We start from the raw sequence: 15,172 nt of genomic DNA, 5'->3' as shown, positions 1-15,172 counted from the left end.
TTGGTCTTTTTGAGACAGGGTCTCCCTGTAGTCCCAGCTGGCCTGAACTCACTATGTAGATCAGGCTGGCCTTGAACTCACCGAGATCCACCTGCCTCTGCCTCCCGAGTGCTGGGCCTAAAGGTGTGTGCTCAGCTGATTGCTGCCTTCTTGATGGACTAGAGATTTTAGCTTTGTCATTTAATTATCTCCTGTTTCAGTGAAAAAGTATTCTACATGTTAGCCATCAAAGTTCTTGCTCAGCATGGTGACACATGCATTTGGGAGGAGAAGCAGGTAGATTTTGTGAGTTAGAGGCTAGCCTGGTCTATATGACAAGTTCTAGGTCAGCCAGAGCTACATAATGAGACCCTGTCTCACTCCTCCCATCCCCTACACCCCAAAGCAGCTTTCGTTTAGAAATGAAGCAAATGGCTCAATGGTAGCAGGTGAAAGTACCTGCCTGTACATCATGACCAACCAGTACTTTGCTTCCCTATGGGAATGTGCTGACTGACCTAACATCAGCCTAGCACATATCCAATCCAGTCAGAACATGGGCACCAGGCAGACTCTAACTCGAAACTATTTTGGAGGCAAATATCAAATTTCGTTTTGTCAACTGATCATACTATAGTATTCTCGCAAAGCAGAAGCTTGGCATCAAACCACCGTTTTTTTGTTTGTTTGTTTTTTTGTTTGTTTGTTTTTTTGTTTGTTTGTTTTTCCTTCTTATAGCAGTTTAAACTGCAAAGTAATGTCAGAAAGAACATGAAAAATAAACATTTCTTCTCCAGAAGAGGCACAGCATCTGGAATTAGAATTAAGGCTAAATAAATAGTGCTGGTTTGTGGTTCAGACTGTTATGTGCTGATGGCTACGTCAGGCAGCAGCTTCACTGTTTGTCCTATACGCCTGTTTCCGAAGATGTGTCTCTATTTCCTCCCTGAAGACCATCATTCCCAGGTGGGAGTGGGAAGCCTCATTCATGGCTTTGGACTGGATGCACATTCGGTACTGCTCAGGGGTCAGCTCGTCCGCACAGTGTTTCTCATGCCAGAGGTGGAAAAGGCCAGGAACTGGAGTCCGAACCACAATAAGGTCACCATGTAGGTACTTTCGGTAAAGATGAACATCTTCTCCACCCCAACCTTTTACTTCCATGTCAAATCCACCTGTAGGATAAAAATTGACACTGTAAGAGTCTGAGAATCAGAGCATAAGCCTAATATTAAATGTTCTGCTTCAAATGAGATGGCATGGTACGGCACACAGCACCATGACCTCCTGGCTTGGAAACGTAGTACCTGCTGACACTGAGACTCTGGGAGTTCAGCCTCAGTTGTTAAATGCATCACTATTATGATAAATATTTGAGAACACATTCTAAGTGCTATAGAAAGTTCAATAAAAGAAAAAAAATATATATATATTTCTATCCTTCAAGAATCAAGATTTTCTGGGTTACAGATAACTTTCCAGAGCATAAAATGGAAGAAAAGGCCAGACTGGAGGTATAAACTTAACACAGGGCACACAGATGACTTAAAGACACAGTAACCAACGGGATTCCTGAAGGAGTCCAGAAGAAACTAAAGATTTAAATACTAAGAAATTTTAGAGGTTAAGCACAGGCAGAGAAATGTAAATCAGCAAGAGTCTGAGAAGCAAACTCAAGGCAGGGGAGAAAACTCTGGAAAAGGTGCCAAGACAGTCACCAGCTGAAGACAGTTCTTTGAAGAGGAAATTGTCAGGTGTGAACTACTCAATTAAGAATAAAAAAGAACCAAAGAACGCTGGGCACGCTAGTACACACACAGAATCCCAGCAGTCATGAGACAGAGGCAAGGGGATCTCAATTTTGAGGCCAGCCTGAGCTACATGGCAAGACCCTGTCTCAAAAAACCAAGGGCTGGGCAGAGGGATGCAGTGGATCCAGTCCCCAGCACTGAAGGAAAAAAGCAGAACCAATGGATGTGGCAATATAAATGCTACCTATAATCTTACTAGCACAATTCCTATGGAATAACGGGTTGAGACTAGCTGTAGTGGATGACAACGGAATGAGAAGCATAGCTGAGTAAGCATAGCTATTCAAGCTAAACAACCAACTTTTTAAAGGGGCACGGAGAACACCGAGTGCTTGACGTGCTCTAAACAACTCTAAACACTCAGTAAAGTCTTAAGAACAGAAACTCAATAATTATGTTTCCTTTCAAATAATTCCATCCAATTTAATCTCATATTCAAAGATGGACAAGAGTCCTAAGCTCTCTGCAAAGTACAGCTTTAAACAGTCATAGCTTTACTAAGTACTAAGTGTGATGCAACTCAGCTTTTCTTCCTTATAAATATGAATAATATCCAAATATTAAAGATAGCAGAGATGCTTAAAATAAATGCAGAACTTTTTAACTGTGGCCTTTTTTGGAAGTCACTCCCCAGTCCTAACAGTACGAAGCTGAACAAACTGAAAAGCCAACCATTCCCCTTAGATCCTTCAGAGAAGTAAGGGCACAGAGTGAAACTGCTCAGAAAACTGGAGAGAGGCAGACACAAAGACACACTAGTCACTGCAAAGAAACCTCTTCAGGATCCGGTACTGGACAGGAAAACCTATGATTCTTGAATTGCTAGAGAATCAGTGTAGACAGGATCAAGAGTTAGAAACTCTTAAGGGGGCCTAGCCACAAGGGAATCCTCACTTCTGAGTTTTACCTCTAGGAGCTCTACCAGAGTCTCATAGTGAAGGTCAGAGAAAAATCACCTTCAGTTTCTAGAAGGGGGGGGCAACTCTGAAACACACCAGTGCATCAGTTTTTACAAGGCTGACCTCAAGAGAACTAATCTCCTACTGTTGTGTTTTGTTTTTGGTTTTGTTTTAAATTAGAGCTGACCTGAATTAAGGGAAACACCCAGCTCCATCTCCCCCAGCCACTCCGTCCAGAAGGAGCAGCCGGAATAAGGAAGTGTTAAGTTCACAGCACAGGTCACAGGCTCACTAAAATAGAGACCTAATCACTGTCTTAAACTCCCCCAACCCAAAAATATCAAAGCCCTCAACATACCCACTCTATTGTAAAGCAATACAGTCATTTTGGAAAAGAACCATGCCAATTCCTGAAAAGGTTAAACATAGTTTTTTTATATACCATTTTTCTCCTTGTGACCAATACCTGGTATGACTCAATTTAAGGGTTTATTCTGGCTTACAGTCCATCACAGCAGGGAAGGCAGGAGGCAGGGGCATGGGGCAGCCAGGTTACTGCACTCACAGTTGGGAAGCAGAGAGCCATGGATGCTTGTGCTCACCTTGCTTTGTCCTTTTTATTTGGTCCAGAACCCAAGCCCAGGGAATGGTACTGTCCACATTTGAATTAATCCAGTCTAGACAATCCTTCACAGACATACCTGGAGATTTGTTTCCATGGAAATTCTAAGTCCCATCAAGATTGACCATCATACCATATAACCCAGCAAGCTACTATGCAGGAAGGAGAACTAAAGACCTATGTCTACACAAAGGTGTATGCACAAATGCTCAAATGTTCACAGTAGCAATATTCATAATATCTCAAACGGAAGAACCTAAATATCTACAGACAGACAAAATGTGGGGGAACCATGCAACGGAACATTCTTTGGCTATAGAGGAATGAAGTACCTGATACCATATGGACCCTGGAAACATCATGAGCAAAAGAAATCAGTAATGAAAGACCACATGACGTGCAACTGCAACATAGTAAGTGCCCAGAAGAGGCCAAATCAATAGGAAGCAGATTAGTGGGTTTGGGAGGGAGGGAGTTGGTAGGAAATGAGGAGTGATTGCTACGGGTTCTTTTTAGGGTGAGAATATTCTAAATTGCATAGTGATAGCTGTGTAACTTGGGTACCGTACATTTAAAATTGACATGTGATCTAGAAGTCATCATATCATTATTCAAAACAGTCCCAATATTGCTAACCTGTGTTTGAAAGATGGTGAATGTTTATTCTTTTAAAAAATATTTATTATTTTTATTTTATGTGTATATGTGTATTGCCTGAGTGCAGGTTAAGTGCACCCGTGTTGTGCAATGCCCGTGGAGGTCAGAAGAGGCTGTCAGATCCCCTGGAACTGGAGTTATGGACAGCTGTTAGCTGCTATGTGGGTACTGGGATTCGAACTCGGGTCTTCTGCAAGAACAGCCAGTGCTCTTAATTGCTTAATCTCTCCAGTCCCAAATGTTTACTATTTTATTAAATAAAAAACATCAGGGAAAATGGCACTAGTTTTTAATCATTATTTAGGGTTTTTCCATTATCCAAGTATTATAGTGAAAAAGAGACAAAGTAAAAGGATTTATAAGACAAATGGATAATTAGAAAAGTGAATTTAATGTAGACCTAGAATATTTATAAAACACATTCTATGAATTCTATTATGTTGTGGAAATGGAGCCACTAAATGAATCTGGAGACATGGCTTTCAATTTCACCCCTTTGCTAACTACTCTTTAACACTTTAGTTTCTGTGGGTAAGAGGGTGAACTTCAAGCATAGTGACTCTAACTATCTAGTTCCCATTTCAGAGAAAGAACAGTTCTTTTCCCACATCTTAAATACTGGGATTCTACACAGCAGTCAAACATGAAACTAAAAAGGGTTTCATCTCTAAACAAAAAAAGGCCTTTAACTAGATAATCCAAGATTGTTTGTAGCTGTAATAAGCTAGTAACAGTAAAGTTCTAGAAAACTTTGTAAGAGTACTCCAAACAACTGAAATACAGAAACGTGTCAAATGTTTTTTAAAAAGTGGTTTTTCTGATTTTTAAAGAAAATGACAAGTACAGATTTTATCTTTATAATTTTGTTACCAAAGACATTATAAACTCACTTTACTTTTCATATTTCCAGAGATAACCCTTCACAATTTAACAAACATTGCTCAAATCTGATACCTTTTAGGAAAATGCCATAAAGCCTTGAGTAAAGACAGAAAATTCTACCCTTAAATGGAAGATATACCTACCAATCGTCAGGAAATCTGATTGATACTGACAAGTCATCCCAAAGCCAAAATCTCGCCAAAAACCAGAATCCTTTTTATGAACCTTATGTTAAAGAAAGAAAAAATTCAATTTAATCCTCAATAACTAGAAGGTTTAATCAGTAATTATTAGTACCACACTCTAACCAACTGAGCTAACTGACCAATTTAATTAATAATTAAATGAATCATATTACAAAGGCTATTTTTTCCTGCCATTTGTTACTAATAAAGGATCATATGTACTTATGTCATTAAATCCTTACAATACGCTTATCTGCATGAGCACAGGATTTTTACCATCTGCAGTTTAACTGAACCCAAGCCCTGTGTGGAGGTCAAGCTGAGATCACTACTAACAAAGCAGCCCGGTCCTGACCTCAAGGGGCATGACAGGAGGACAAGAGTTGCACACGCATGTACCAGAATGCACCTTACTTGGGAGCCTACCTAGCACCCATTTCCCTAGCTTCCTCCTTACTGGTCTGGTTTTCTTCTGGTAATTATTTGGTTCCACACAGCATCTGGAGTTTTGGGAAGCTCTTGTCACCTCTAGCTTCTGAATAGGGCATGAGTATTCTGCGTCTATGAGACAGTCTCACCCCACTTAGTACAGAAGTTGGTTTGCTAACAGGTGTTCAGACAAAATTCAGAACAAGCTAAAAAGGGAGTTGTTGGGAACATTAGAAAATATAGACCCCTTACTCTTTCTAGAGTTTTTAGAAAAGACACCTTGTTCTGTTTGCTGGAAGGACCAGCAACTACCGCTTTGGGCTAACTCTGGCCTAGCACTTACTTTGTAAACAATTTTAAGGCATGTTCATTTGTTTATAAATTGTCAGGGGATGCTTTCACAATATAGTGGTAGAGAGTCTCCTAGTTACAACAGGACCATTTGCCCCACAAAGCCTTAAATACTTTTTTACTGGCTCTTCACGGAAAAAGTTCCAACTGTTGGTGAAAGATACAGACAGACAAACTGCCTTTTCCACTATGAGGGAAACCAGCACTAAAATAAAGTTGTTGCTGCTGAAGTCCACCTAGAGAAATACAAAATCAGGGATTTGCTGGAAAATAGCAAACCAACAGATACTCAATTCGGGTGGTGCCACATATCAGGACAAGGGGAGAGCATGCCAGAGGAGAAGCTTATTTTGTGTGTAAGAGCTTCTTTTCCTAACACTTCTCTGAGAAGGTAAACCTGCGCAGAGCCCTGCAGTCCAGGAAGGGAGCCTCCAGAGAGCTCTCACGCTTAAGTGTTCAACAAAGCAACGACTGGGCAAGAAATACAATAAATGAGGCCTAGGGTGATTTAGAAGAAGCAAAAAGTTAGGACTGGAACGAGGAAGAATGGCTGAAGGAGCCTTTGTTAAGAGGAGGGGTCAGCTTCAGGCTGCCATGAAAAGGTCAGGCTGGCCCCAGGAAGTGGTTCCTATGGCCACTCCTACGGGGCAGCTCTTCCACTGTGAGGGGAAGAGGCTGAGGCAGAGAGGCAGGCAGAGCTCCTGAGAGGAGAATGAGGAAGAACCAGCAGCTTCCCTTCTCCAAGTGAAACCAGGAACAAACTAGTGGAGGGTGAGGGGAGCAGTGGAGGGAGGGCAGGAGAGACCAGCAAGACAAAGAGTGATAAGAAAGTAAGGCACAAGGGTGCAGGGCAGCCCAGGGGCTATGCCTGTGGTAATGTATCTAAGGCAGCAGAGGCAGTAGAGTAGGACTGTGGACTGCGCCCCTGGGACCTGAGTGACAGTCATCCTTACCCAGGCTGGGGATCTGTAAGAGAACACTGGAAAGAGCAGGGGACAAAGGAAGCAGGGATTCAGCCAAGTGTCTATGGCTGCCACCAGCCACTGAGTCTGGCTTGGGTAAGGACATGAACGTGAGGAGACTCAGGAAGGAATCACAGGTACCCTATTCAAACTGCAGGTTACTAAGACAGCTCTGCCCATAAATGAAGCTAGAGCTGGAATCTGACTGATAAGGGGCCAAGTTAAAGATGTGCAGGGGGAGAGTTCAGACAAAATGACAAGTTCGCCAAGGCCTGCAGACGGGAAAGAACAGTAGGGATTAGGGATGGTGAGACTCAAGGACAGGTATGCATAATGTAGCCAGTGCGCAGCAAACTTATCATGCAGAAGTCTGTAGAATAATTATTTTAGGGTCTAAGGATCATACAGACTGTCACAGTTCCAGTACTGTGACCTCACTCGTTGACGACAAATCAATGAGCAGGCTGTGTTCCAGTACACTTTATGGACACCAGAATTCCAATTTCATATAATTTTCATGTAATGAAAAAATTTTAAATGTTAGCCTATTTATCATTGCAAACAATTCTTAACTTGTAGGCTACATGAATAAAGTAGAAGGTCAAATAAACCATAGCTGCTGACCCCTGGCCTGGAAGGATTTGCAGGGCCATGTGACAGACCACAAGTGTGGTCATGGGCCTGGGCTTTTTCCTCACAGCAGTGAACTGTCTACGCTGAGGTGGAGGAGTGATGTGGTATTTTTGGAAAATCACTCTGGCTGGAGTAGGTTAGGAAAGGCAAGAAGGGAAGCCAGTGAAGCAACAGTTACAGTTAGGAATGTAAAGCTGGTGGCGTGTATCACTGTGGCATACACAGAAAAGATATGGATGGACGTAAAAAAGATTTAGGAAACAGAACTGACAAATCAAAGTGACTGAATGGGGTGGGAATGAGGACTGAGAGAGAAGGTCAACCAAGGATGACACAGCCTGCGTTCTGAACAAGGGATCAGTGCTGGGGCATCCCCCGAGATGGAAGCCAGGGGAAGGGAGGACCCAGAGAAGAGCAATGTGGAGCTGGGTTCTAGTTGTTTAAGTCTGAGTGATCTGTAAGGCAGTCATGTGACACAGCAGAAAGATCAAGGTTTTAGAGACAAGAGGGAAGATAGTCTGAAAATGCTGCTGTGCAGAATAGGGAAAGGATCAGGAAACAGAATGAACCAGGAAACCCGAGGCCTGCTCAGACTGGAGCTGACAGATGAGGACACACTTCACATGTCCATTTTCTTGAAGAGGGCATATCTTCTTCTAGAATGCAAAGGAGGATTTTCATAGATTCTGATGATTGCTATCATATCCTTGCCACCTAGAATAATGCCAAACATATGGTCAGGTTTATACATTGAATGAATAAATAAGTGAATTTATATAAGCATATTTTACTGATAGAACAGATTTCAATAGTCCTTTTCTTTTTAAAGGGTGTTAGAGATTGAACCCAGGTCTCACTATATAGCTGAGGCAAGCCTAGATTTTCTTATGTATCCCAGGCTGGCCTTGAACTTGAAATCCTCTTGTCTCAGCCTGCCAAGTGCTGGCATTTCAGGTATGTAGCACCATGCCTAGCTCAGACTCTAATATTCCTATCTCTTTAGTAAAAATATAACAGTGCAAAGTACTAAAGCAAAGTACCCACTCTGACATTGCTACCCGACCCCAACTCTATTTTATAAGTACTATGACCATGAAGGGAATAAAATATGATCTTGTAATTTAATTTCTATAAAAACTGTTTAATCATTGAGATTAGGGAAAAGGAGTAGGTTTGGTTTTTAAAGGTTTTTGGATTTAAAAACTTTCCACTAATCCCAGTTGTTTATTTGCTTTATTGATATTTCTTATAAGGATATGGAAGATGCAGTTGTATTATATGAACCAGGCAGCCTAAATATAGCCTAAATCTCCAGCTCTCCGCCCACTAAGAATGCCAGGTAAACAATGCCAACTGGCAACATGGCACCCTCCATGAGTGTGCACAGCAGCATACCCTACCATGGCCATGGAGAGAGCTAAGTCCTGACCTCTCCTCTCTCCACTCCTCTCTTTTCCTCAGTGTCTACATCTGATCCACCAGCAAGCTATCAGTTCTACCTCCAAATTACCTAAACATTTCTGCACAATTATCACCTTCACCCAAGTACACTCCCCACCACCCTTCCTCCATTGCAAAGTCCTGCTTCTTTCCCAAGCCATATAGAGACATCTCTCTCTAAGTGCTAACATGTAAAGTCTAAAACTCGCTCCTAGAGGTTTCCCACGCTGTCTGACCTGCCCAGTTCTGGCCCTGCTCTGCCAGCTGTGCTGCGATCACCTGAGGAGACTCAGCAGCTCTTCCTTCTGCCTAGAGCCACCTCAGCCTAGCCGCTGCTCAGCTGGTTCCTTCCAGCTGCTCCGTGTCTATCAACAGCCTCATCACAGACAGGCCTTTATGACTAAACACAGCACAGAAACTACCTTATCAGTCTTCACAACGTGGTCTGTTTTAATTACATTTATTTTTGATTGATTTTTTTGTCTTCTACCAGAATAAAGATCCTTATGAGCAACACAGTGCTTTGGGTGCTGGGGGCTTTGTGGTATAAAGTGCTCGGCATAGAATATACTCTCAATACTGGATGACTGATACACCAGAGACTGACTGTGCAGGGCAGAGTGAACACTGAAGCCCACTGCCTGGGCCCCACCCACCCTGGTCACTTCACAGCAGATACTCAACAGCAGCACAGGTGTGCTCTCATCTGTCAAAGGGGGTAATAACGTCTACCACAAAGGTTGTTAGCTGTTAGGATTAAATTAGTCAATGTGTAGGCAAAATGGAACAGTGCCATACACACAGCAAAGGAAGAGACATAAATAATAGCTATTATTAAAATGTCATCTAGCTGGGCAAGGTGGTACATCGTGTGATGGCCAATACATGGAAGACTGAGGTCAGCCGTGGGCTATACAGTAAGACTCTGTCCCCCCAAAAAGAAAAGAAAAAAATCTAAAACAATAAAAATGTCATCTAAAATATATACACCAGAATCAGCACTATTTTTCTTTGGAATCTTCATGGAACCGTTCAGTTTTCAGTGCTATCAGAAAGATGCATGTTCACCTGACTGTCTTGTGGGCATGCTGGACTATGCTTTTAGTTTCTTGGAAACTCTCAGGGTTGTCCCTTCTCTGCTGTCAAAGCCTGGCTCTTTCCTTTGCTGGAGGTGACATTTCCCTCCATATTCTTCTCTTTTCTTTACAGAATGCCTCTTAAAATTTGGGAGCATCTGGACAGACTTTTCCCCATCACACTTTATCTCTTGTCTTTTATGTGCCCTGTTAGCTTACAATCTAGTTACAAATTTGTATCATCTATGATCATTCTACTTAGCCCATTTACTGATTTTTAAAATTCTGTTTTTTATGTATACACTTGTGTGTGTCTCCCATGTGTGTGGAGGTGCCTTCAGAGTCCAGAAGAGGTTGCTAGGTCAATGACACCAACATGTGAGCCATCCAGTATGAGTGCTGGGAACTAAACTTGGGTCCTCTGGGAGAGTAGTACATGTTCTTAATCACTGAGTTCTCTCCCGCCCAAATTTTCTAAGTTCTGATTCTTGTTTTGTGTGTTTTTTGTGTGTGTGGGGGTCCTAACTATCTGAGACTAGTCTAGAATTTACTATGTAGCCAAAGCTATCTCAGTTGTGTCTGTGTGTACGTGTGTGAGTGTAGGCACACATGCCACAGGACATACGTGGAGGTCAGAGGACAACTTGAGGGGGTCAGTTATCTCCTTTCACAGTAGGCTCTAGGGATGGAACTGGGTTCAGCAGGCTCTTGCCACAAGTGCTTTTACCTGCGGAGCCACCTTGCCAGCCCTCCACCAGCATTCTTCCATCACCGCTGCTGTCTTCTATAAGCTTCTTATTTATTTATTCTTACTTCAGCTCAACTTAATTTAATTTGAATCAGTTCATATCAGTTCAGTTTAACTCAAGTAGAACATGTACCCAGGCCATCTATGATGGTAATCTTTTGGGGTGTGTGTGTGTGTGTGTGTGTGTGTGTGTGTGTGTGTGTGTGTGTACAGGTACACATATGGAGGCTAGAGGACAACCTCAGCTGTTATTTTATTCCTACTTTTATTTTTTAAATTATTATTTATTTTTATTTTATGTGTAAAAGTGTATTGCCTGCATGTACATGAGTGCACCTGTGCTGTGCAATGCTGTAAAGGTCAGAAGAGAGCGCCGGATTCCCCTGAACTGGAGTTAAGGACGGTTCGTAGCCACCATGTGGGTGCTGGGAATTGAACTTGGGTCCTCTGCAAGAGCATGCAGTGCTCCTAACCACTGAGCCAGCTCTCCTGCCCCAAATAAACTTCTTAAAACCTGTGTGCTAACTGCTACTCTTACTTTGTAATACTAATACACCCATCTTTAATAATTCATAACTTTAATCTTAATTTTATTTTGAAGTTTAAAAAATCTTATGTGAATGCGTATATTGCACGCATGTAGGTAAGTACACCCGCATTGTACAATGCCTGCGGAGGACAGAAGAGGTTGTTGGATCCCCTGGAACTGGAGTTATGGACAGTTGTTAGCTGCCATGTAGGTGCTGGGATTTGATCCTGGGTCTTCTGCAAGAACAGTCAGTGTTCTTAACCACTAAACCATCTCTCCAGCCCCTCTTTTGAAGTTTTTGATAACATATACTAACTGTATGTATTAATGGCTGCATTATGGCATTTTCATACATGTATATAATGCATCGGATCATATTTACTCCCTTACCCTGTTATCTCCTCCCACTTGCACTGATTCCCCCTCCTCTTCCCAACTAGTCCCCTCTCTACTTTCATGTCTTTTCTTCTGTGTGGGTGATCCAGTGAGTTCTGTTAGGGCTGCTTATAGGAGCATAGGAGAGGGTTGTTTACAGAAGCATGGGCCTGATTAATGGCTGTTCCCCTTCCCTAATAACTCATTTTTAAAAGATTTAAGATATCAGATTAAGGTGGGTATGGGTACTCTGTCATTTTGGTTCTATTTGTGTACACACACACACACACACACACACACACACACACACACATATTCCTAAGCAATACTGGTCTATAGATAAGGGAAAAGGAAGGGGGCATGTGTGCGTGCATGTGCATGTGTGTGTATGTGTGAGCACACATTATGCTAAGCATCAGTATCAAGGCAATGCTGGTTTCATGAAATACTTGAAGGCACTGATTTTACTTATTATTTGGAAATCTGGAAAAACTAATCAATAAAGCATATTGTGTACACAAAAGGTATTTTTCCTAATTGTTTTAATTTTTAAAAAATCCTCTTAGTTTCCTCTGAGCTTATCTTTTAAAATAGACTTATTTAAAAGCTAACATGAACTTAGCTTAATATTTTTCGAATCTTTCCTTTTATTTACAATTTTTATATCAATTTTTTTTTTTTTAAAGACAGGGTCTCCCTGTAGCCCCAACTGGCCTGGAACTCACTATGTAGACCAGGCTGACTTCCATCTCACAGAGATCCACTTGCCTCTGCCTCCCGAGTGCTGAGATTAAAGGCATGCACTACTATGCTGTTATTTACTATTTTAAAAACCTACTATGTAAAACTGATTTATCACAATTTTTCATATTCTAATTTCCACATATTGGAATTGTCCCTTTTTAAAAAAAAATAATGAGTGTCTATGTGATTTAAAAAAGGTTTTTTTCAGCCAGGCGTGGTGGCACACGCCTGTAGTCTCAGCACTTGGGAGGCAGAGGCAGGTGGATCTCTGTGAGTTCAAGGCCAGCCTGGTCTACACAGTGAGTTCCAGGATAGCCGGGGCTACAGGGAGACCCTGCCTTCAAAAAAACCAAAAAAAAAAAAAAGGTTTTTTTCCTTGCACTAAACAATAAGCTCCTTTGTCGACTGTATTTTTACTTCATTAATTTCTGCCTTATTTGTGTCCTTGAGGTTTTCATTAAATTGACCTCTCAGTTCATGTGCTTCCACTTTTTCTTACTGTTCAGATAAAAGTTCATACTAAATGCAATCTGGTATCTTGGAAGATATAAAGTACATTAGTAGACAAACTGACCCACAAATGCTACTTTCTTAATTCTCAAAAACTCATTATGGTTACACAAACTGCCAACATTAGGGGAGACTGGGTGAATGAGGTAGAGGAACTCTATGTAATAGCTTTACAACTTTTCTATGAACCTACATTATTTCAAATAGTAAGCTTACTTAAAACTTCTTAAAAAGCTTATGTAAGTACAGCTTAGGCAATAATTCTAATTCTTGGTACATGGCATTTGCCTTTCATGACTTTCTATGCAATTTCTTAGAGCATATTATTATCTTGTAGTTTTTAGCAAAGCAGTTTCACTTTCTAGTTAGTGGAGTTTGAAAATTAATTTTAGTTTTAATATTACTAAAAATAAGTTGGCAGAAATGACTGCAGTTTCTACACTCTGGAACATGAGGAAGTTCCTCGTGGCTTCCATGTTTCCCTGCCTCTGCCACTTAATTCTGAAGTAATAAAAGTGAAAGCATTTTACTAGGGGTGCGATGCAAAAGAAACTATGGAAATGTGTTTAAAAGAACACTTTATTAAAACTGTATGTTCTACTTGCACAGCAAGCATAAAGGAAACTAAGAAAGATCCTTGAGCCTTCATGACTAACAACACACAAGTCTCACCAGCTGCTGCTCCACGGGGGGTGGGATGTCCTGGTTGGCATAAACGATGGCAGGATTGTACAGACTGAACACCACAGGATAAAACACTTTTTTACCTGTAAATCAAAAATATGTTTATAACACACAAATTATAAATGAAAGACTATCAGTATATCTACTGAGAGTTTTTAACGTCTTTTATAGTATGTGGTATTTTATCAATGTTCAAGTTACAGGATATCCTGTTGATTTGATAAACATGATTCTGTAATATATCACTGGGTCAGACTATAAAACTGTAACAGCCAAAGAACAGAGAACGCACACTAAAGGCTGCTTCTCACTTGTTCCTTTTGATTTGGGGAAGGCACACAAAGGTACCCTCTCAGTCATTCATTAAGTGAGTCATTTATTACTCATTTTCCCCACCTACTCAGCAGTAATTGATGGAAATTAACCTCTGACAATCACAAGAAACAGAAACTTGTGTTAGATTCACTCTTCAAACGAATCATTATAAACAGTAAATACAAAGAAGGTTGTGCAATGCACAGAGATGTAGAAAATAGTAAAATACAGAACTACAAACAGATTGAAAACAAGATCTGGAAGAGCTGGAAGACCTTGTCATCAGCACTCAAGCTGGCTGTACTGAAGGGCTCCCCGGCTAACCAGGCTATTTCCCTTCAGTGGAGAAGCCTCTGCTAGGATCTGTTTCCAGCCGATGTGGCAGAGAGTAGTACCGAGTGACGGTCAAGGAGCCTGCCACAGGCAGCCTCTTTACACTAAATACCCAGTGCACAGGTTCATGCCATCTTTGTCCAAACCATTTACCTTCCACACAAAGCAAAACATAATAAATCACTTCAAGAAATGATCTGGAGGACACACTACCTCCCGGGACGCCAAACTTCCCGGAAGCAAATCTATTTGTGGACATGAAAGTATTTCTTTGACAGAGGGGAACATGTCTTCTTTAGCTTTCACATTCTGAATTTCATGCCGCCTGGTGTAACCAAATCTGATCTACATTTATTCCTTAGGCTCGCAGAGAGATCCTGACAGCTATCCCTCATCAAACTGATTAAAATTAGTCACCTGCATACATGAGTTCTATACAAAACATTTGAGATCATCTTATTTAACAACTGTTTTTTTATTTTATTTATTATTTTTATTTTATGTGTGTGCATGTATTGCCTACATGTAGGTAAGTGCACCTATGTTGTGCAGTGCCTGCGGAGGGCAGAAGAGGCTGTCGGATCCCCTGGGACTGGAGTTACGGACAGCTGTTAGCTGCCATGTGGATGCTGGGATTTGAACCTGGGTCTTCTGCAAGAACAACCAGTGTTCTTAACCACTGAGCCATCTCTCCAGCCCTAACAATTATTTTTAATTGACAAAATTGCACATATTATGACGAACATGAGATTTTGGCATATGTATATTTTACATGAAATGATTAAATCAAGCTATCTTACACAAGGTATTTCCTGAAGTTCTCTCTCCTGTTGAGATTTTTTAATAGAGAAAACTTTGTTTTACTAAATAAAATTTGTTTTATAAAATTGTCACTTATTTTTAAAAGTATCCACGATGTAAAGCAAAATTCAAATAAATCAATTTAAAATGTTCGGACTCTGGAGTCCAAACACTACTTGTAGCTGGACCTCTGGGTGAATGTGCAGC

The 15,172-nt window shown here is 41.1% G+C and overlaps 1 protein-coding gene across 2 annotated transcripts in view; it reads right to left on the bottom strand.

Annotated features, from left to right (window-relative positions):
* Nucleotides 1-3: 3 nt before the first annotated feature.
* Nucleotides 4-15,172, bottom strand: part of Csgalnact2 (chondroitin sulfate N-acetylgalactosaminyltransferase 2) — a 36,507-nt gene continuing 21,338 nt past the window's right edge. The window contains exons 6-8 of one of the 2 annotated variants that reach the window (XM_008832686.3): nucleotides 13,505-13,599; nucleotides 4,994-5,075; nucleotides 4-1,154 (exon numbers count right to left, since the gene is read on the bottom strand). In XM_008832686.3, coding sequence (XP_008830908.1) covers nucleotides 862-1,154; nucleotides 4,994-5,075; nucleotides 13,505-13,599 — 470 coding nt within the window. In that variant the 3' untranslated portion in view covers nucleotides 4-861. The remainder of the gene's footprint in view (nucleotides 1,155-4,993; nucleotides 5,076-13,504; nucleotides 13,600-15,172) is intronic. The other variant, XM_017798052.2, reaches the window with a different exon arrangement.

Source organism: Nannospalax galili, unplaced genomic scaffold (genome assembly GCF_000622305.1).
Source record: "Nannospalax galili isolate Female #2095 unplaced genomic scaffold, S.galili_v1.0 scaffold1036, whole genome shotgun sequence".
NCBI lineage: Eukaryota > Metazoa > Chordata > Mammalia > Rodentia > Spalacidae > Nannospalax > Nannospalax galili.
Note: the sequence above shows the minus strand (reverse complement) of the source record. Positions and strands in the feature narration are given on the sequence as shown.